This window comes from Choristoneura fumiferana, chromosome 26, assembly GCF_025370935.1.
Source record: "Choristoneura fumiferana chromosome 26, NRCan_CFum_1, whole genome shotgun sequence".
Taxonomy (NCBI): Eukaryota; Metazoa; Arthropoda; class Insecta; order Lepidoptera; family Tortricidae; genus Choristoneura; species Choristoneura fumiferana.
Genome location: NC_133497.1, coordinates 6,900,568 through 6,921,948, shown reverse-complemented (window position 1 = coordinate 6,921,948; position 21,381 = coordinate 6,900,568). Strand labels below are relative to the sequence as shown.

General features: G+C 39.0%; 3 protein-coding genes across 3 annotated transcripts in view; 2 read left to right on the top strand and 1 right to left on the bottom strand.

Annotated features, from left to right (window-relative positions):
* Golgin104 (coiled-coil domain-containing protein 186) overlaps positions 1-6,738 on the top strand; it is a 28,415-nt gene extending 21,677 nt beyond the window's left edge. Inside the window, 2 exon segments of the mRNA XM_074107783.1 lie at positions 2,983-3,129; positions 4,337-6,738. Of these exon segments, the coding sequence (XP_073963884.1) occupies positions 2,983-3,129; positions 4,337-4,411 (222 nt within the window). The 3' untranslated portion in view covers positions 4,412-6,738.
* Positions 6,739-7,050: 312 nt separating this feature from the next.
* Nse4 (SMC5-SMC6 complex kleisin component Non-SMC element 1) lies at positions 7,051-13,274 on the bottom strand. The gene is made up of 7 exons (XM_074107787.1): positions 12,995-13,274; positions 11,601-11,711; positions 11,126-11,244; positions 10,574-10,740; positions 9,867-10,060; positions 8,127-8,233; positions 7,051-7,535 (listed from the first exon to the last, which is right to left on the bottom strand). Exons 1-7 carry the CDS (start codon positions 13,122-13,124, stop codon positions 7,479-7,481), a joined length of 885 nt encoding a protein of 294 aa, XP_073963888.1. The 5' UTR covers positions 13,125-13,274; the 3' UTR covers positions 7,051-7,478.
* A 6,075-nt stretch (positions 13,275-19,349) lies between these two features.
* The window catches only part of mahj (LisH and WD40 domain-containing protein mahjong), a 42,301-nt gene continuing 40,269 nt past the window's right edge, over positions 19,350-21,381 (top strand). The window contains 1 exon segment of the mRNA XM_074107617.1: positions 19,350-19,795. Within this exon segment, the coding sequence (XP_073963718.1) occupies positions 19,698-19,795 (98 nt within the window). The 5' untranslated portion in view covers positions 19,350-19,697.

Genomic DNA, 21,381 nt, shown 5'->3' with positions numbered 1-21,381 from the left:
GAAGGCCCGGACAGGCTAGGACCCGTCTGGCAACCATGACCTCATCTGTGCGGCCAGGCCGACACTGCATATATCTAAAATCTGGGATTCTAGCTTTTCGCCGAATTTATTTTTCTCATTGATTGTTTCATATGTATGTTACGAACGGATTTTTATAAGACTGTAAACTAATCATGATAATAATATTTCAGGACTATCCTGTAGAACCCTATAGGTTAGGTTATGTTAGTTTTATAACAATCCTTAAGTACTTACTGTTTCAAAAAATAAATTGTTCATTTGTATGAAATATTCGGGAAATAAATCATTTGGGAAAAATGTTTTCGACGAAAAATTGGAAGCATAAAATGTCGAATGGGTCGTTGCTTTCTTTAATCTAAATACCTTAATTTGCTAATTTATTCACGCTGCTTCGACAGCCAGTAAGGAGGTTGACCAAGGTATGTACAATCAAACCGCCGTTCTATACGTGCTTATTGACAATGCAATACAAAGCACAGTACAGGTGAAAGCGGTGAGCAAAAATATTTTTTTCCGACTGTACCTCTAGATCAGGGTTTCTCAAACTTTCGGCTCCACGTACCCCTGTTAAAGTTTCCAGGTGACAGCGAACCCCTTACTAATTAAATCCCCCCCCCCCTCCTCTAACCTCCCAAAGAAAACAATAAAATTGACTGTTGAACGATGAAATCAGTCGCGCGCGCGCCACCTTGTGTGCCGCCAGTGACTGCCAGTCATTACGCCACCATTACGTAAATCTTGTCGCGAACCCCCTGCCGTCGAATGGCGAACCCCTAGGGGTTCGCGTACCCCACTTTGCGAAACCCTGCTCTAGATTAAACATATGTATTGTGGCGACTTTATTTGTGTATTGTTGTTGTAATTGTATTTTATTATTGTTTTTGATGTGTTTTGTAGACGGACCCTATTTACTGTAGCACAATTTTAGTGTGGGCCGCCTACAATAACGTTATTATTTATATTAAGTAAGCCGCGCGGTGCGATGCGCGCGCGCAGCTGTTCGACCGGTTCTTACGTTCGGCAAACATCGGTAGCCGCCGCGCACGGGAGCTGAGCGCGCCTTCGTGTGTTTTCGGTTTGGACAAGGAGTTGCGAATTTACCTCTGTCGATCACATTAAAATTAATCAAATGAACGGATTTCGATGGATAATTTTTAATGTGGGAATATTCCTCCTGTAAAGTGGGCATATTTTTGGAGGTTTTGAATCTAGACACGCGGTAGCGGTTATTTATTTATTTATCTAGGATAATATTTCCATCTGCTGTCCTGACGAACATATTTTCGGAGTATAATAATGAAATAGTCATTGATATGATCATCGACGAGAATCATGAGTATGTGCATTCTTATAGTCACAATACCACCAACGTACTTTTATCACACAAAAAAACACGAAAAAAAACCACGGAATAAAGTTAACTTTATTCTTTATACTGGCTGAAAAGGCAATTAAAACTCTTTTAACTTAAACTTTTCTCTACAAATCCTTTAATGTCATAACTTCATGTCACTTTCATTTGTTTTTTTAACTTATTCGAGGGCAGCATTCATATCTAGTACAATGAGGGCTATCGCGTATGAATTCGCCGCTAGAGGCGCTAGTGTAGCGTGAGGTCTCCGAAATGTCAAATCTCATAGTTTTTGGGTGAGCTATGCGGGTTTATTTATAATTAGAATAATTTTGTGAATATTTTGCAATATCTGAAATTAATTATGGCAAATATGCGTTCCGGGGCAATGAACGTCTGTGTTTTGAGACAGTTTTGTCTTTCAGAAACCTTTGTCCTCCCTTTTTTCCGAACAAACCGGGGACTATGCAACACTGTGGCATGCTCGATATTTTTATGGTACGGTTTTAAGGTGTATTAAATATGATTTTAATTTAAACTTTGTTTTCACGCCCGTAATAACAGACTTTGAAAGCCATACATAAAAACCTCACGCAACAGTGCGCCATCTAGTGAGACAAAAAACGATAGCCCTCATTGAAAGTAAAAATGAGTAATATGATGGAAAATCTGCTAATGCTGATCTCAATCTGCTAAAAAAGCTGAAAATGCTATAACAATAAAATTACTTTCAGAGATGCTTAAGTATACGTAAGAAAAACATATTATCATTATATTACGTACCTAATATAATTATTTTGTTTATTTGTTGATTCAATATAAAATTTTAAGAGAGAGTTAAGAGATGTAAAAAAAAAATACTCAAACCTATTAGGATATAAAATTGTTTGGTACCCCTGGAATCTAGGAAGGGGCTAATGCGTCTATAAGAAACGAGGCCAATTAGACGCTATAGCCCCGAATATTTTTGTTCAACTAATTACCCTAAACTAAGGCTAGAATTTAGCGTACAACATAATAATAAAGTGACATGTGTGATTTTATAAAATTGTCTCGATTAAAATCATTCCGACCAATCCGATCAAATAATACTAGTAAAAGACGCTTTCACCCCACCTGGGGTTATAGCGTCTAAAAGTCCCAGCTTTTACAGAAAAGTAATTTACAATACAATACAATACAAAGACACCAGAATATTGTACACCAGACATAGTAAGCGATACAGAAAACAGATACACAGAGAAAAGAATACAAGGTGAGCAATAGGCGGCCTTATCGCTTAAGAATTTACACGTAGAAGTTATTAAAAATGCCATAAAATGGCACTAAAATATGAAATTAGATAAAATATACTAGCTTAGCTTTTAAGGATACATCATATGTTTGTTATAATCTGATAAATATGCTGTTTAAAGTATCGTGACGCATTAGCCCCGGTTGACCTTAACTAATTTTAAATTTAACTACCCTACTAACTACGTTGAAAGGTCATAGATGCAGCATGTTTTAATCGACTTCTTTGCATATAGAACTCGAGGAAGTAATGCTAGTAGAATCGAACCTTGCATTTCAAGCCCCATGGTCAGAGACACTGTCTGTATTGTGCACAGAAGGAGATAGCTCGTCACGGCGGCGGCGCGATGGCGGCGCTGTGGGGCGGGGACCCCGGCGGCCTCACGCTCGAACTCTCGCTCGAGATGAACAAGCGGCTCCAAGCAGTGCTCGAGGACACGCTGCTCAAAAACATCACGCTCAAGGTGACTAGCTCAACACGACTACACTCACAAGGAAGGGTACCCAACTGTCCGACTCCGATTTGATTTATTTTGATATATGTTATAGAGTAGTCTAAAATAACGGACACGTATTTTTTTTAGCTGCCTAATTGCTGGTTTCGTTATATGTTGGAGAACGTGAAAAAAGAATGGAGGCGTGTTTTGTCATTTCACCACAAACTCATATTTTATATTTAAAAAAAAACACGTCAAAGTTTCAAACTTTTCGTCGCTGCACTCACTTCCCTTTGGTTATTTTTTTGACTTGTAAACTTCTTGATCCATGATCCATGGTCCCCAAAAAAAAACAATAAAATAATAAAAAGTTCAGTTTTAATAAATAATAGATCGAACCGCCAAATTTTTTTTTTATTTTTTTTTTTCGGGACCATGGATCATGGATCAAGAAGTTTTGAAAAACGAGTTTCGAAATACGTGTCCGTTATTTTAGACTACTCTATAACATATGTATATCAAAATAAATCAAATCGGAGTCGGACAGTTGGGTACCCTTCCTTCCTTCTTCCTTGTCAGACACACTCATTGAAATAAGCTCGTCTTCAGACTGTCGTTTGAATTAAACAAGCAGCTCTAGGCCGTGTGTGAACACTTGCAGCTCAAAACATCACGCTCAACACAACTAACACTCAGCCACACTCATAATGCCGCGATCATATTTTGCAAGTGCAAGTGCTGCAGGCTGTTCTCGGACACAACCTGCTCGACATTACTAACTCAAAACGACTATCGCTCAGCCACACTGATAGTGTCATGCTCATGTTTGTGCAACTGCAACTAACTGTAGGCTGTGCACGGAGCCACCTAGCTCAACAGCATCACTTTAAAGATGACTAACACTCAGCCACACTCATACCCCCTTATTCATAAACGACAATCAAACCTATTTTAGTTAAAATGCCGCTAAAATTCGTTTGTCCTTATCTGTCACTTCGACATTTGTATTTGTTAGAAAGGGACAAAGCATTTGTTAGTTAACATAGGCTTGTTAAGTTTTATGAATAAGGGGGATAGTACTTGTCATCCGATCATAACTCAACGTGACCATATCGTTCATCATCATATCAGCGCGGACGTCGGGCTGTTGAACATGCGTCCCCCATACGTAGGCCGTCATATAGGTATCATAGTTGAATCACAAAATAACCGCCAGATATTTCTCATTTCTCAGGAAAACATGGACACACTAGGTGAAGAAATTGCGAGGCTAAAAGGACACAGAAATTCTACAGCAGACACCAAATAAACTAATTCTAGACTCCTGATTGTATTGAACGTTATTTAATTTGACAAATATAATCAATGAAAATCTTATAGCTAGTTAACTATTGGAAAACCTACCATTAATTGGGTAATTGGTACTGTTAACCAATTTCAAGATACAGCTGTAAGGTAAACGTACGAATGCTCGACACGTTAATGTCCAATAGCTGACACCCAGCTGTCACCTCTATTGCTAATGACTATTGGGACAGCGGCGAGCACTGGTACGTTTACCTTAATCATTCTTCGGTTCTCAAATTATAAAGCGAAAAGTCAACGTCTCATTTTTAAGTATTATTTATTTGATAATTTTTTAATTATTTGACTTATGGTATGTATGAATTATTGTATCAAATTAAAATTGTGCGACGGTGCGCTCGTATAGTGGTGTTATTTCAAACTTTCGAAAGTATTTAACATATAAAGACTTGAAAATTTATAGCAACTAAAATGACTTATTTTTTCCTTATAATTGTCCTAAAGTTCAAATGTGCGTGTCATAGTTTTTGCTTTCTATATGCGCCTTTGATTGTCACATGTTTAATTTTTATAATAGGAACTAATTAAATTTATGAATTCTGTAAATACCTAACATATTCCTTGGAAAATTTAACGAATAATAAAATTATTGTTTTGGTTATAAGTTTTAATTCATAAATAAATGTACGTAATTTACTTGACATACCTCATTCATTATACTTCATTTTAATTTTAAATTACTAAATTTCTATGCCTAAATGATAGTGTTTATTTCTGGAGACCACGTGTTCTTATTGAGTTATTCGTTAAAGGTAGCTATTTAAAACGTGCCCTAAATTACCTAGTTGATTGTATATAATGGAATGGATATATCTATGAATATAAGTGATTCCTACAAGCTCTCTTGTCTCATTCACTGTGTATAGTATTATGAAGACAAACTGACAACCACTATTATTTTATGTACTCGTAATCTATGATTTTATTGCATTTAGTATTCATAAAATTCCCCCTATTTTTGTTGGGTTGGTCCTGCTTACGTCTCCCGAATTACCCTGGGGGGCTACTACGAAATTTGAAGTTTGTATCGTACCGTCTCTCTCACTCTCGTATTAAATAATACTAGCGCCAGCGGGACGGCAAGACACGAAATTCGAATTTTGCACTTCGTAGTGTAAGGCCTGTAGTAATCAAATTACAACCCGTGCAAAAAAAAACTAGATTTTTTCTATCGTGAAAAAAAAAAACATGAAAAAAACACGTTTTTTTTTCAAGAGTACAGAATTTTAAATTAAAAAGGCAGTTTCCGTAAAAGATTAATACTTAACAGTTAATATTAGAGTTTTTTATTTATTTATAAATCTACCATACCGTTTTGGTTGAATAGTACCAAGTTTACATGAATATATTGGCAACATTCAAACTGCGCACGGGAAATCCCCGTTCGGTTAAGGTTTGATGATTAAATTTTTGTTTAATTGATTCATGAGTACTTAATTCGATTTATTATTTTAGTAAAATGTAAGAAATTAGAAAACATACGTCAATAAAGAAATTAATTTCCTATTGATTTTATTTCTGAAAAAAAACAAGGCTACTAAGTTTTTTTTCATGTTTTAAACGGTCGTTTTTTTTTTTCATTTTACATCACTACCCGTAGCCCATAGGAAAGTTCTACATGTATTCTTAACGCATTCACTGCCACCGACGCATATATGCGTTTTCGGAACTTCGCCCAGTGCCGCTGTCATAATTATGAAATGAAATGAAATTTAACTTTAATGCCCAACATTAATAAGTTAGGTACACTTTTAAACATTTTTTTTATTGATAATGTTTACAAATATTATACTCATGTTGGCACTGGGTACCAAACTCAGCATAATGCATGTATGTATGTATGTACGTATGTATGTTTATTATTCATACATTTTGAACGCACATGTGCGTCGGTGGCACCTGTGAAAAAAATAGTCGCTTTTTAAGTATTGTACGATTATTTTTATAAATGTGTAAGGAGCCCTCAGTGCGTAGCCCACTTCCCTTACTCCTCGTTCCCACATGTCGGGTGTCGGGCCGACACTATCGTGTGGCCTAGCATTGAAGCGCGCGATTTTAAACGCCCAATGTACCTGATTTAATCCGACGTCGTTTTGTAGTAGACCGACATCTGACCAATGGGTACAGCTGTTTTAGTTTGATTTTTGGTTGTCGGTATCGTGATGTAACCATGTATTATTGTTGTGTTATCGTTATAGTAAGTCAAACATTGTTGTATATTGGGGATTCTAACGATGGTTATAATCATGCGAAATATATTTTGAGCATTCATATTGTTTATTATTTTTACCACATTGTTTGAATTTGCAGATAAATTATCCTAAAGGTTTTTTTTTGTGAGCTGGCCCCTACCGCACCAACTGTGAAAGGTGAGATTTATTTTCAATAGAAATGCTTAAATATGACAGTTATTAATGTTTTGTTTTTTCGTATATTGATCTTGAATATTATTATACTGCACAGTCTTGTTAGGGTCGGCCGTACCGGTAAGCTACTTCTCAACGAATAAATAGTATAGCGTGCCTGAAGTAATATATATATGTCATAAGTAATAATAGTACCTACTTAAATGAAAAATCTATCTATAAAATCAACGTTTATTATCAAATACAGTAATCACAGACAATAATTGTACACTCAATGTCATTAGTTTTCTTACTATGTACATACAAGCTAACTGAATCTCGTACCAGCGTGGGACCTTTTTAGTTGAATAATCAAACTCATGCATAGCATCTTAAGGTTAATATTCTACTATTCTTTTTTTTGCAGTTAGTGACTTTTGCTTGTCACCTGACGATTAATTAAATTAACACTTCAATAAAAATAACCCTTGAAATAATGCAAAAAGTTCACTGAAAATTTCTAGAAATTTCAGGAACGAGCTTTTTTTTAAAAGTAGTACGCGCCCAAGTGAGGCGCGCTTCACTGGTTGGGAATCCCTGTCTTATCGCAATTCCATACATTTCGACACTTGGTACTAAACCCTGGGTTAGCAATTGCTTGGAATCTCAGTTCCGCTTCAACACCATCATTGGTTGCTTTATGTTGAACGCTTTTACCAGCTCCTAGAAAAAAAAAACAATTAACAAAGCAGGTGGTAGGACCTTGTGCAAGGTCCGCCCGGATTGCTACCACCATCTTGCTCGCTAACCCTGCCGTGAAGCAGCAGTGCTTGCACTATTGTGTTTCAGCGTGGAGAGTAAGACAGCCGGTGAAATTACTGGCACTTGAGGTATCCCATCTTAGGCCTCTAGGTTGGCAGCGCATCTGCAATCACCCTGGTGTTGCAGGTGACTATGGGCGGTGGTGAACTCTTACCATCAGAAGACCCACTTGCTCGTTTGCCATCCAGTCGTATGAAAAAAAAAACAAAGTTTACCTGGAAGAGATCCATTTGGATAAGTTCGCTTTGAACATCTGTTTGTCTTCTTATGTTATAGTTTTATTAGAAGTACATCATGATCATCATCCCAGCCTATATACGTCTGCTGGGCACAGGCCTCCTCTCAGAATGAGAGGTCTTGGGCCTTAAAAAGCAATTTTGAGCATAAATGGAGAATGAATGAAATGAATGAGTGAATGTCAAAATCCCGCTGTCATTACATGACATGTTCTTGTCAGCTATGGTGGCACTAGCTATATGAGTCAACCTGTACCTGCCAGCGCTGCATGTCAAGTGACACTATAAACTGGTTTTCCTCGGACAGGTCTGTGTGCGCGCTCTCCGCTAGCGGAGTAACGAACGGCAACCCATACTCCTCGTCTGCGGACAAATATTTGAATTAGACATCATTGTTGGCCATTGTTGGTTACCTGGCATTGCACTTTCTTATATTTTGCATGTGATAAGATACACAGGAATTAATGAGGGCTATCGTTTTTGCCTAACTAGATGGCGCACTGTAGCGTGAGGTTTTTCAAAGTCTGTTATTACGGGCGTTAAAACAAAGTTAAGATTAAAATCATATTTAATACACTTTAAAACCGTACCATGAAAATATCAAGCATGTCACAGTGCTGCATAGTCCCCGTTTTGTTCGGAAAAAAGAGAGGACAAAGGTTTCCGAAAGACAAAACTGTCTCGAAACACAGACATTCATTGCCCCGGAACGCATATTTGCTATAATTAATTTCAGATATTGCAAAATATTCACAAATTTATTCTAATTATAAATAAACCCGCGTAGCTCGCCCAATAACTATGAGATTTGACATTTCGGAGACCTCACGCTACACTAGCGCCTCTAGCGGCGATTTCATACGCGATAGCCCTCATTCTCTTAGTACAGGGTAATGTGTGTTATTTGTCCCTTTTAATAAGTATAGCCTATAAGTTTGTTTTGTTGTACTCGTATTGTATGACAGATAAATAAAGATTATGTATTATTATTATTGCAGTATCATCTACGATATTCGGTGCAAAACATTGATAAGATCACCAGATTAATAGTAGATTATTGTTGTGGCATGGAAGTAGGCAATTGCAGCCTGAGTGTTAGCGAGTCCTTTTAACTAATACAAAGCCAGCAATTGCTATTCCAGCCGAGACTAATGTAAAGCTTTTCTCAAAAATGGTATAGAAAAAGAACTTGAACTAAATAGAACAAACTTTTTGTCAAAATATATTATGATATGACATTTAATTTTATTTATTAAAAAAACTGCAGGTATATTTTTTCCACCAAAAATACCACAAGCTGTTTCAGACACAATAAAAAGACTGGGGTTCCAACAAAATCACTGATACCGGCCGTTTGAGTTGGCTGTGTACGACTTGTGCCAATGGATTAGTGGCCGCTTTAACTTAAAAGTTCGACACTCGATAATAATAGAATTTGTATGCGACATTGTTGTCGAGTGTAGCAATCCTGCAATGTTATTAACTATGCACTTCGCCTTCTGATATAAAAACAACGTCAACTTCGCTGGATATTTTTGACAAAAGGACATTTCATCATATTTTTTTCAGTATTTCCGTAAATACAATCTAGGGCGCATCAAGGCTAGAGGGAATACCTTTGTCCTCATCTGGAGGGCTACTACGAAACTCGAAGTTTGTGTCGTGCGGTCCCTCTGACACTTAGGGGCTGTTTCACCATCCATTGATTAGTGTTAACTGGTGGTTAGGTGTGGTGCCGTCTCTATTTGTTTTGTTTGAATAGACGGAGACGGCATAACATTTAACCGTCGGTTAACGCTAGTCAATGGATGGTGAAACAGCCCCTTATACTATTTAATACGAGAGCGAGAGAGACGGTACAATACGAACTTCGAGTTTCGAGTTTCGTAGTAGCCCTGCTGCACTTTTCATTAGGTGAGGTAGGGTACAATCACAGTGAGTATTAATATAAAAAAAAGACATTTCGAAAGAGATCTTGATAGTGCTGGGGTCTCACCAACAGCCACGGCGACAGCCCCGCCCCGCACAAGGAACGACATATGGTAAACGTTCTCGACGCTGCGACAGAAGCTGTCTGGGTCCAGCACCAGATGGAAGTAGCTGAGCGGCGCGCCTTTCTGTTGGTACTGCTTCTTGACGAAGTGGCGGACGCGGGCTGTCACCTTGCCGCTTTCTTCGGTCTGCTCGAGCCTGTAATGAAAAGACAATAGGCTTAATTAGTAATAATACAGGTACATGTAATTTCTTTTTTTTTAACCTTAAATTTTAACGCTTCTTCTGAAAGCGAACGACTCAGAAGCACATTTCCGCCTCTATTCAACAAACCATACCATCCAAATAGCTGTCTCTGATGTCCTTATTTTGATCACTAAGGTCTTATTACAACTATAAAAAGGCGATGTGAAGAAGATGCGAAGTGGAATGTCCAATGACATTTGAGAGACCAAAGCGTCCAGATTCTAGTGGCTTTGATACATGGAAAGGATGAAGCGGTGGAGAGAGTGTACTTGGGACGACCGAGTGGATGTAGAACGGTTGGGCATCCCAAGTACCGCTGGGCTGGAGGGATGAGGTCCTGAAGTATCTATTGAATCTCGGAGTCAAAGGCTGGCAAGAGCCCAAGATTGTAAAGCATGGTGTAGCCTGGTGCTGGAGGCCAAGATCCACTTCGGGTCAGTGCGCTCGGATAATATGTTCTCTTACTTATCAACGGATGCTGGTGCTTTCTTCTCGGCCACGGCCTGGCGCTCCACCTGGCGGCGCGGGCGCGCGCGGGGCTCGGGCGGCACCGCGTCGAAGGCCCCAAACAGGTAGGCAGCCGCCGGCGCCTCGCGGGGGAACGGCACGTTCCAGAACGACGCGTGCTCCCGCTGCGGAGTTTGGCGTTCAGAATATAAAATTGAAGAAAATCGGCCGAGTGCGGCTTCTGTACAAAGCAGGATAGCCTTTGAAAGATTGCCTCCAATGCTTGGAGTTTGAAACTATAATACACATAACCCTATGCACAAAGTTTTAACCCTCTACTGCTACATAGAAGCTCACATGACCCAACCAACCCTAAAACAACTTTTTCCAAAAGATTTTAAATTTTGCCCAAATATCTTTGTGATATACAGCAATGTCTAAAAAAATATGAAGCACCTTAATTATATTTTTTTTTGGAAAAAAGAGCTGGGGGCCCCGTTTGCCCTTAAGGTAAAGACGGTATTGATGCTTCCTCTTGTTAGTTTGCTCGTCAGTTGCCTGTTGACTTACAAAGTGTTCTGCGAGCGCGCGGCGGTCGTAGCTGTGCACGCCGCCGCTGACGGCGCTGGCGCACTGCGCTGTCATGTCTGCAGCCGCGCGGAGCACCCGCGACGCCAGGAGGCTCTCCCCTGCAAGCACATGTTCATACATTAGGGCAGCATGTCTTAACCTCAATCTCGACACAAAATGGGTCGACAGTCCATATCCACACTATGGTTTCGTCGCATTTAATGGCACTGCAAATTTAACAATACATAATTTTTTTATTTGCTACTTACTATTTTTTTATTCTAATATTTTAATGAGGCTTAAAGTACCCTAAATGCGACTATGTCAGCCTCATGGGAAGCCGCGGAAAACCACACTAGACGCTGCAGTGACAAATGTAGAAAAATTAGAAAGCATGGTATAAGCAGGTTGTTTTCCGCAACTAAGATAGAATTCCTATTTTGTGTAAATTAGAAAGCAATAAAATAAGGCTCACCAGGATGCTTGACCCTCTCGTCCATGGAGACCTCCCCCAGCATGGCCTGTGCCTGCTGCAGAATTTCCGAAGTGAACTGTATCTTCTCCGTAAATGTGGCATTGTCATCTTCTACAAACATAACACACAGAGGCTACTACTATTTGTAACATGTAAATGTAAAAGCAACTTGTATTCATAATAACAACTAGAGAGTGGATTTGAAGTAGCATTTACAAGTTTAATATGGATAAGACTAGTAGTCAAGTGTAAAAATATGAACTTAGGAATTCAATGTTTCAAAAATATGTGCCACCAACTCTTATTATGATGTAATAAGGCCGTGGTAACATATTTTTGAGTGGTTTGAATAGATACATATTTTTCAAATCAACTGTACAAAAAGGTGCGTAATAAATAGGATCTATTATGTTTGAGGTGTATAAAACTCCTTTAATTAGAATAAAATAGTTTTCTTTACATGTAGTTTGTTGCAAGAATAACATTTATTGAATTGAATTATCTATTAGATTGCATTGCGGTAAGTGAGTAAATAATAAGATAACTGTAAGAACAATAATTAACATAATATCTAATAAATAAATCTATCTCTTTATCTAAACAATTGCTATAATGATAATTTTGTTTTAAAAACTGGACCTGTGAAGAAACTAATTTGTGACCCCTGCTTTGGAGCATTGAAAAGATGAATCTTCTAACACAATTTAATCAAGACATCTAGTATTTCAAAAAGTGGCTTCCATACAAATTGCCAGGGAATCAAAAGCTATGCAGGGCTTCCCAAACTGTGCATCGCGACGCCCTGGGACGCCGCAAAATTGTCCCAGGAGCATCGCATGTCAATCTATTTTTATTTTTATGCTTATGTTTTGATTTTGGTTAGGGTGTAGCAAAGGGTAACCAGTAGGATAGGTTAGTTTAGTATTATGCCAAAGAATTTCTAAGTCCTTGTATGTTGATTACCCTTTGCCCCCACCCTTATTTTCTAATTAAAATTATAAAATTCAAATAGCTCTTTTCTGATAACCTGTTACTAAGCTAGTATTAAAATTGGTTAGTATTTCTTGAGGCTGGGTTCAGAGGCGTTGTAAAAAAATGGCAAAGTCTCAAGGGCGTCACAGTACAAATAAGTTTGGAAGCCCTGATCTATAGGGTACCTTAGTTGTCTCAGAAACATGAAGTTTGGTATGAATGTAGCTTTTATAGCACAACCCCTACTTGACTTGTGTTCGTTCAGCAGTAACCGTGGCAAGCAGAGCCTATACCACGAAGTGCAAAATTCGAACTTCGTATGTTGCCGTCCCGCTGATGCTTATATTACGGTATTACGGTACGACACGAACTTCGATTTTCGAACTTCATAGTAGCCCCTCAGAAAAGAAAAGGAATCTTACCTAATTTCTGAAAGCTCTCCAGTGTGCTCCGAAGTCTACGTTTTCGGTCGTGGCTGCCACTCATGTTTCTCGTAGTATTCGACCCACTCGACCTATTTGGACCTGAAGACTTATCTTTTCTCTTCCCCATTGTGGTTTATATTCAAGATCCAGTAATGAATACGTGCGATAAAACTCAACGCACCACCAATAACATTCAAATCAAAAACAAATACCAGGCATCCAAGAAAATCGCGCGCGAGACATTTATATTGTTGTTGTTAATTTAAAAAAATATGGCTCTGTCCATTTGAGGACAATTTGCCAGTGTCTAGTAGTTTTTGCCGTTGTACGGTACAAAATTCTAGAAAACGAAATATGAGAGGTAATGGTGGATGAACGATGACAGCGCGAAAAACTACATTTATATTATATGTGTTTTCAAAACACACAGCATTTATTGAAGAAGCGTCTATAATTTTTTATCAAAAACCATGTTAAAGAGTAAAAACGCCTTTACCTTTGTATGAAGTTACCGTTTCCTCTTGCTTGTCATACTCACACGCAGCAGAGCGCGCTGTAAAAACGCTCCCAAAAAGGCGCGCAACTGTCATCTGTCACTCATAGCGTATAATTTTTTTCACACGCCATGTTCAAAAAATTTTTCTTTCATCAAAATAAATAGAAAAGAGAGTGAATAGATAGTGATATTGTGTATAAGTGTTACCAAAGTGTTGTTGGATAACAGGTGAGTCGATATTTCTCACTAGAATGAGTAAACAAGGCGGGGAGGACGACATTGTTAGCGTCGTTAGTGACCGGTCGGAAGAATGCGTTGCTTCGGGCGAAGAACGCAATTCCCGGCGCCACTTGAGTGGCTCAGATGGTCAGAGTGAGTCTTCGTCGTCTTCGGAAGACGATGAGGGCTCCTCATCGCTTCCCCCTAACAAGCGTCGTAGATGCGATCGAGGTTATGTACCTGTGGATCCACGAGTTGATTCCTTGGTCAATCAGGTCAATTTTATATCTGGGTATCTTACACAGTTGCCGCAATATTTGACGGCCTTTTCTCAGAACAATCAGGGCAACCCACCTACCTCTAATAATAGAGTTGAGCAGCCTAGTACGTCAGCGGCTTGTCAGTACCTAGTAAACCCCTGCAGTGCAGGTACAGGTACCTTTACATTGGGTGAGTTACAGACGGACTCTGACGACAAGAAGGTGGTACCACCTGCTAATGAGGAGCGCCTTCGGAAGGTTACCAAGCTCCAGCATTTTAACACACAAGCCTGGAAAGGCTTGAAATATAAGTCGATTTTACAGGGTTTTTCAGCGACTCCAGGTTTTGTAGCCTTAAAGGTAAATGAGGAATTTACTCACTTCAAAGCTACCAAAGATTTTTTAGCTTCTGCAGAGAACATGTTAGCCGGACTAACAAATGCTGAGTTGGAGCATGAGGAACTATTGAGAGGGGGGCTGCAGGAGCTCATCAATTGGGCGGCAAGGAACCCCAGTGAATTAAACCCAGCATCTTTACTTGAGAAAGCAACTTCTCTCTTAGGACCTGGCTCCCCTTTACACAAATGTTCAGAAAGGAAGATGCAAGTAATTTGTGGCAGACGAGGTGAATGCATCGAAATAAGAAGAGAAAGGATTTTGAAGGAAGTAAATAATATCAACCTTAAAACTTCATTGCGTGAGATTCCACCAAGCGCGGAGTACTTGTTTAGCAGGGATGCCTTACAGCCTCTAATACAGTCGCTAGGAGGTTTTCACACTTGGCTTAACAGACCTTCCTATATAAAGGAAAAGGGACAGAGTCGTGATCGCTCATCAACTTATAAACAAGACAGGAGAAATAGAAATAATGGACAAGAGAATAGAAATCCCGGACAGGACAATAAAGCCAAGCAAGGAGGTTCACAGACCTTTCAGAAGCGAAATAACTTTCGCAACAAAGGCAACTACACTGGCAAGAAGAACTTCACCAATCAAGATAAGCAGAAGTGACTACATTCAAAGGCAGACATTCCGGGGGGGTTGTTTAAAGCAGCATGCACAAGTATGGAGAGAGCTGGGCGCAAATCAATTCATTATAAATATTGTAACCAGAGGACGGATACCTTTCAAGAAGAAGCCACCTCTCCAACATCTAACACAAAATTTGCTAAACAGATTTACAACAAGAACCTCCCCAGAGATGTCTGCAATCATCAAGGACTTGAAGGAGAAGGCAGTGCTAGAGGTGCCACCAGTTTTGAATTCCAGCTTCCTTTCAAAGATGTTTTTGATAAAGAAGGCGGATGGAAGCATGAGGCCCATATTCGACCTAAGGGGCCTAAACCAGTATGTAGCCACCAAGCATTTCCAGTTAGTTTCTCAGTTGGATGTAGCAGATTTCCTACAAATGAACGACTGGATGACAAAAATAGATCTGCACCAGGCATATTTTCACTTACCAATCGCAGAGACTCATCGTCGATTTTTGAGAGTCTACTACAACCAAGAAGTGCTACAACTAACTGCACTACCATTTGGCCTGTCTTCAGCCCCCCGGACTTTTGCAGCAGTGTCAAATTGGATTGCAGAGTTTCTACGAAAGAGGGGTATAAGACTTCTTGTGTATCTAGACGACTATATCCTTGCAAACCAGGACAAAGACAAGCTGGCCGAACAAGTCGTGGAGACTCTAAGCACCCTAGAAAATCTAGGCTGGCAGGTAAACTACCAAAAATCAGTTCTCACACCCACACAACAGCTGGAATACCTGGGACTGTCGTGGAACACACAGCAAGTAACCATGGCCTTGCCCATATCAAAGGTGCAAAAGGTAAAGGAGTCCATAGGCAAAATTATGACCAGAGCTCGGTCTTCCCTCAGAGAAACTCAATGCATTTTGGGTCTGCTAAACTTTGCCAGCCTAACAACACCCCAAGGGCGGCTACACTGCCGTCAAACCCAGAGATTCCTAAAGAACCTAATGAATTGCAGACCAAGAGAGAGGAAACCTCTACCCCGCTCAGTTCAGATGGAGTTACACTGGTGGCAAAGGGCCATAGACAACAGCTCAGTGGCGATGCACCGAAAGGAAGTAACTCATTTTTTAACAACAGATGCAGCAGATACCGGCTGGGGTGCTCACCTCAACGAGACTTACCTGACGGGGAGATGGTCAAGAAACCAGAGGTCGTGGCACTCAAACCTCAAGGAGTTATACGCCGTCTACGGCGCGATAAGTCGACACCAACAGAGGCTAGGCAACGCACATATTTTAGTTCAGTCAGACAACAGGACCCTCGTGGCTTACATAAGAAACGAGGGGGGCACGCGTTCCCTGGCCCTACTCGAGTTGACGACGAAGCTTCTAGAGCTGACGTCACAGTTGAACGTCACGATCTCGGCGGCGTATCTCCCGGGGAGATACAACGGCATAGCCGACCGCCTATCAAGGAATCGACCACCGGCCTCGGAGGCCGTGTTCAGAATTTGGGGCGTTCCCGAAGTCGACTTGTTCGCTTCCAGCGAGTCCGCGGTCGTAGACCGCTATGTAACATGGGACTCCAGAGATGGGTCGGCAATTTTTTGCGACGCATTCAGTCGGCCATGGAAGTTCAAATTGGCTTGGGTATTTCCGCCGCCCAACCTAATACCTCGGGTACTAAGACATCTCAATATGGCCGTGGGAACTTACATAGTAATAGCACCGCACTGGATGCAGTGCTTTTGGCTGGCGGATCTGCGTGCTCGGGCACTAGCAGAACCGTACCCAATTCACAATTTGCACAACAATCTTATAGATCTGACAACGGGCAGAGCCCCTCCCCAGGTAGAGAGGATAGTACTTCAGGCATGGAAGATTGGGGGTGGGCCAGCCAGGTCGCTCACTGGTCCTTAGAAGAAAAGGAACTTCTTAAGAAGAGCTGGAGAAATTCTACATTATCCACTTATAATGTTCCTATTAAACGATGGCTTTCTTGGTGCAATTTAAATGGTATTAATGCTAGAGCGCCCCTGGGGAATGACGTTGCAAGATATTTAGCTAGCTTGTTTCTTGAGAAGAAGCTTGCATATCGTACAATGCTTGTACATAAATCTGCAATAGCTACTTACTCTGCCACAGGTCCAGAAGAAATAAGCAAAAACTTTTTTGTTCGTCAGATTATTAAGGCAATTTCTTTAACCAGACCTCAAGAAAAGAAAGTTGGAATATGGGATACAAAGTTACTCTTTGATTGGCTTAGAGATACACCAAGCACAGATAGACTTTTTGATGTATCAAGAAGAACAGCAATAGTTTTACTGTTAGCTTCTGGTCGAAGAGTTCACGACCTAACACTTTTAGATATTGCTGAAGACAGTTTTTTCGAAAACAGGGACAATGAGCTGGAGCTGTGGCCAAGATTTGGTTCCAAGACAGATAGTGGAAAGAGCAGACAATCAGGTTGGTTACTAAAGAAGCACCCAGACGAAAAGCTTTGCCCAGTTCGACATGTTCTTAAATTAATTGAGAGCACAAGAGAGAGACGATCTGTAGATAATAAATTAACCAATCTGTTTATATCAATTAATGGAGCAGTTAAGCCCGCTACCCGCACTATAATAGGTGGATGGATTAGAAGTATATTCAAAGAAATAGGCCTAGATGCACCTCCAGGAAGTGTACGGTCCGCTGTGGCATCTAGAAGCTTTATAGAAAATAGGCCTTTGGAGGACATTTTAAAGCGAGCAAATTGGAAAAGTGCTCAAACATTTCGCAATCATTATTGTCGTAGGATAGAAAGAAAGGAGGATAATAGTAATAATGGTGATCAGCTAAGAGATAATTTCTCAGACATATAATGTAAATTTTCATGAAGAAAATTTTACTTTAGATTCCTATTGTGATGATTGATCTCATAGATTGAGTACTCAGTACTCTGATTAATTATATTTTTTATGTTAATTATGGCCAGGGCCCTAATTGTTTTTTGTTTCTTAATTTTAAGAGTTATGTCCTGCAGATAATTTGGAGACTGCAGTTTGTTAGACATCTTGTTGCAATTTTTTGATTCTATAAATGGTTATGTTCATTGATTAATAGATTTTTATTTTTGATATTTCACATAGCGTATAATACTCTTTCACCAGCAGATATCAAACAGGTCTTCAATAAATGCTGTGTGTTTTGAAAACACATATAATAAAACTGTTTTGCATTGCAACAAAACAGTTATTATGTGTGTGAAAAAAACACACAGCATTGCAGCAAGGTGCTTGCTGGTGATCATGAAGACTTATGAGTGACAGATGACAGTTGCGCGCCTTTTTGGGAGCGTTTTACAGCGCGCTCTGCTGCGTGTGAGTATGACAAGCAAGAGGAAACGGTAACTTCATACAAAGGTAAAGGCGTTTTTACTCTTTAACATGGTTTTTGATAAAAAATTATAGACGCTTCTTCAATAAATGCTGTGTGTTTTTTTCACACACATAATAACTGTTTTGTTGCAATGCAAAACAGTTTTATTATATTATACTACTCTTTGATTGACATGACACATGACTGACACACACACAGCAGGGCTACTACGAAACTCTAAACACGAAGTTCGTATCGTACGGTCTCTCTCGCTCTCGTATTAAATAGTATAAGTGTCAGAGGGACCGCACGTTACGAACTTCCGAGTTATGAGTTTCGTAGTAGCCCTGCTGAACAGAGAACGTGAGGGATTACACCAGACCAGAGACAATAATCACTATTACAAATAGTGTAAGCAAGGGCTACTACGATACTCGAAACTGTAAGTTCGTGTCGTGCCGTCTCTCTCGCTCTCGTATGAAATAGTATAAGTGTCAGAGGGACCGCACGACACGAACTTCGAGTATCGAGTTTCGTAGTAGCCCTGCTGCAGTTACAAGTTGTACACTGATGTTATTTTAACCTATTGAGTGAGTGTTTGTAGTCGAGACTACAGATTACTAATATTATGTAAGACTGAGAATTTTTCAAGTTCCACAAACGGCCAAACGCAACGCGTCCAAATTGATTTAAAAAAAAAAACAAATTGATATAAAAATCTCATTTTTTTTTAAATATATCCTCGATTATTCGGAGCTTCTTATCATTTTCCTATTTAGTTAAAACTTGGTAAGCTTCTTGAAATCTTAGACAAGTTGCTGTATAGGCTAACATCCTATTGCAATTTTTCCTTTCCGGAAAAAAGACACTACTCCACCGATAGCGTTAGTGGGCTACTACGAAACTCGAAGCTCGAAGTTTGTGTCATGCGGTCCCTCTGATACTTATACTGTTTAATACGAGAGCGAGAGAGACGGTACGATACGAACTTCAAGTTTCGAGTTTTGTGGTAGCCCTCCTGACATCTTGGACGTTTCGTATTCGTATTTCCGCCAGGAAAAAAATATAGAATAAATAGGCAGAATATAATGATGCCATTGCCATATCACGGTCAATCAAATCAATTTAGAAATTAAGAAAAATGAATGAAGTACGCGGTATACAGACAATGCTTTTGTGTCTTGTGATTTATTACGTTAAACGAATTTATGTAAAATAATAGAATAATTTTGTACTATTTTAAATGAAATAATGTAAAAAATAATCATTATAATTGTTATAATTAGTGCGACTTCTGACAAACAGTGTCGTGTATTGTAAGATCGTGACAGCTGCATGCAAGGTTATAAATTGGATTTTCGTGCGATTGATACGTAATTGATTGAAATTATGGATTCAGCACCAGCTCAAGAAGTCACGGAGTTGCTGAAACAATGGGAAGAGCAGCACACAACCCCGAATTACGATCCTATACCTACTCTGACGAGGTGAGAACACTGGTAGAACAAACGTCAAACTGGCACATTGTAAACTAAAAATCAACGTGAGAATTGTTATTTTGGTCTCACAGAGTCTATAACGTATTTAGACGGTCCGGATGACCACATGTTCGCAATATGCTTCCGACTTAATCTAAAATGTCGACTATAACGTCTCTGTAGTTCATAATAAAGTCTTAGTTAATTATTGTTCTTAACTAACTTTTGTTATTTATTATTTTTGCTTTTAGTTCTAGAAAGTTATTTACTTGGGGATGGCACCATATTGTGCAATTAACATAGTTTTTGCAAATTCATACCATTAGTATTTATTACAGGCTACCAATTATTTGAGTAGGTGTTTGGTAAAAAATCTGTCTTCTTCTTTGCCATACGACTCATATGTTTTCTTCCGCTCTGCCCAAGATTCTGCCTATCCGGAGGGTTACTACGAAATTCGAAAATCAAAGTTTGTATTGTACTGTCCGTCTCACTCTCATATTAAATAACAAGCGTCACCGGGATGTCAAGATACGAAGTTCGAATTTTGCATTCCGTAGTATGGGGCCTGGGGGGCTACTACGAAATACGAAATTTGAATTTCGCATTGTACTGTCCCTCTCACTGTTGTATTAAATAATATATAGTAATCTTTATCAACATGCACTTTTGTAGCAAAGTATGGTTGACAAAAAAAAAACAAATACACAAGTATTTTAAACTTGTATATATTTCACAAATTATGAGATTTATATACATATTTATCCAAATAATCATTTATCCAAATTATACTGAATAAACGACTAAAATTTGTTAAATAGATTTGGCTGTCAGTTGTTTACGTCAATTAGATAAAATCCATTTTAAATAACTAAATGACCTTTCTATGGTAACAGAAGTCACAGGAAGGTAATTTAAGTATTTAAAATATTGCATGCAATTTTTATTGACACCCTCCAGCATATCCAATCCACCTCTTTGCCTTCTATCAGCTGCTGCACAACTTTTTCAGTATTGTAACCAGGTTTTTTCTTCAGGACATTTTTTAGTTTATAATAAACTTTTGACTTGAGGTGCTTATTTTTCCTGTATTTTTTCCTTTTAATATTGACATTGCAAATAGCGCCTTTGTCCATATATGAATTTGTCCGTAGTTATGAAATCTGGGTATTGTGTCAAATTAATACTGTGATCATTTGTGCACTTTATTAGGAATCCACTTGAAATACTTGAATAAGAACTCTAGATACAATGTGCATTATTAAGATTAAAATAAAAACTTTGCATAATTTATTGAGATTTTCAACTAAACTTGTATTTTTATGACATAAATTCATATCATTTGACATACCTATATTGTTTTAAAAATATATTAGGAAGAAAAAGCTTTTGTACCTTAAAGTCTAGAGGTTAAATCCTAAGACGGTAAGTATTTATTTTATAGTTAAGAACAATAGTGAATATTCAAATGTATTTGTTTTTTCTACCAACCATACCCTTTGCTACGAAAAGTGCATGTTGATAATGATCACTAATAATATAAGTGTCAGTGGGACGGCAAGAAACGAAGTTTGAATTTTGTGCTTTGTAGTATA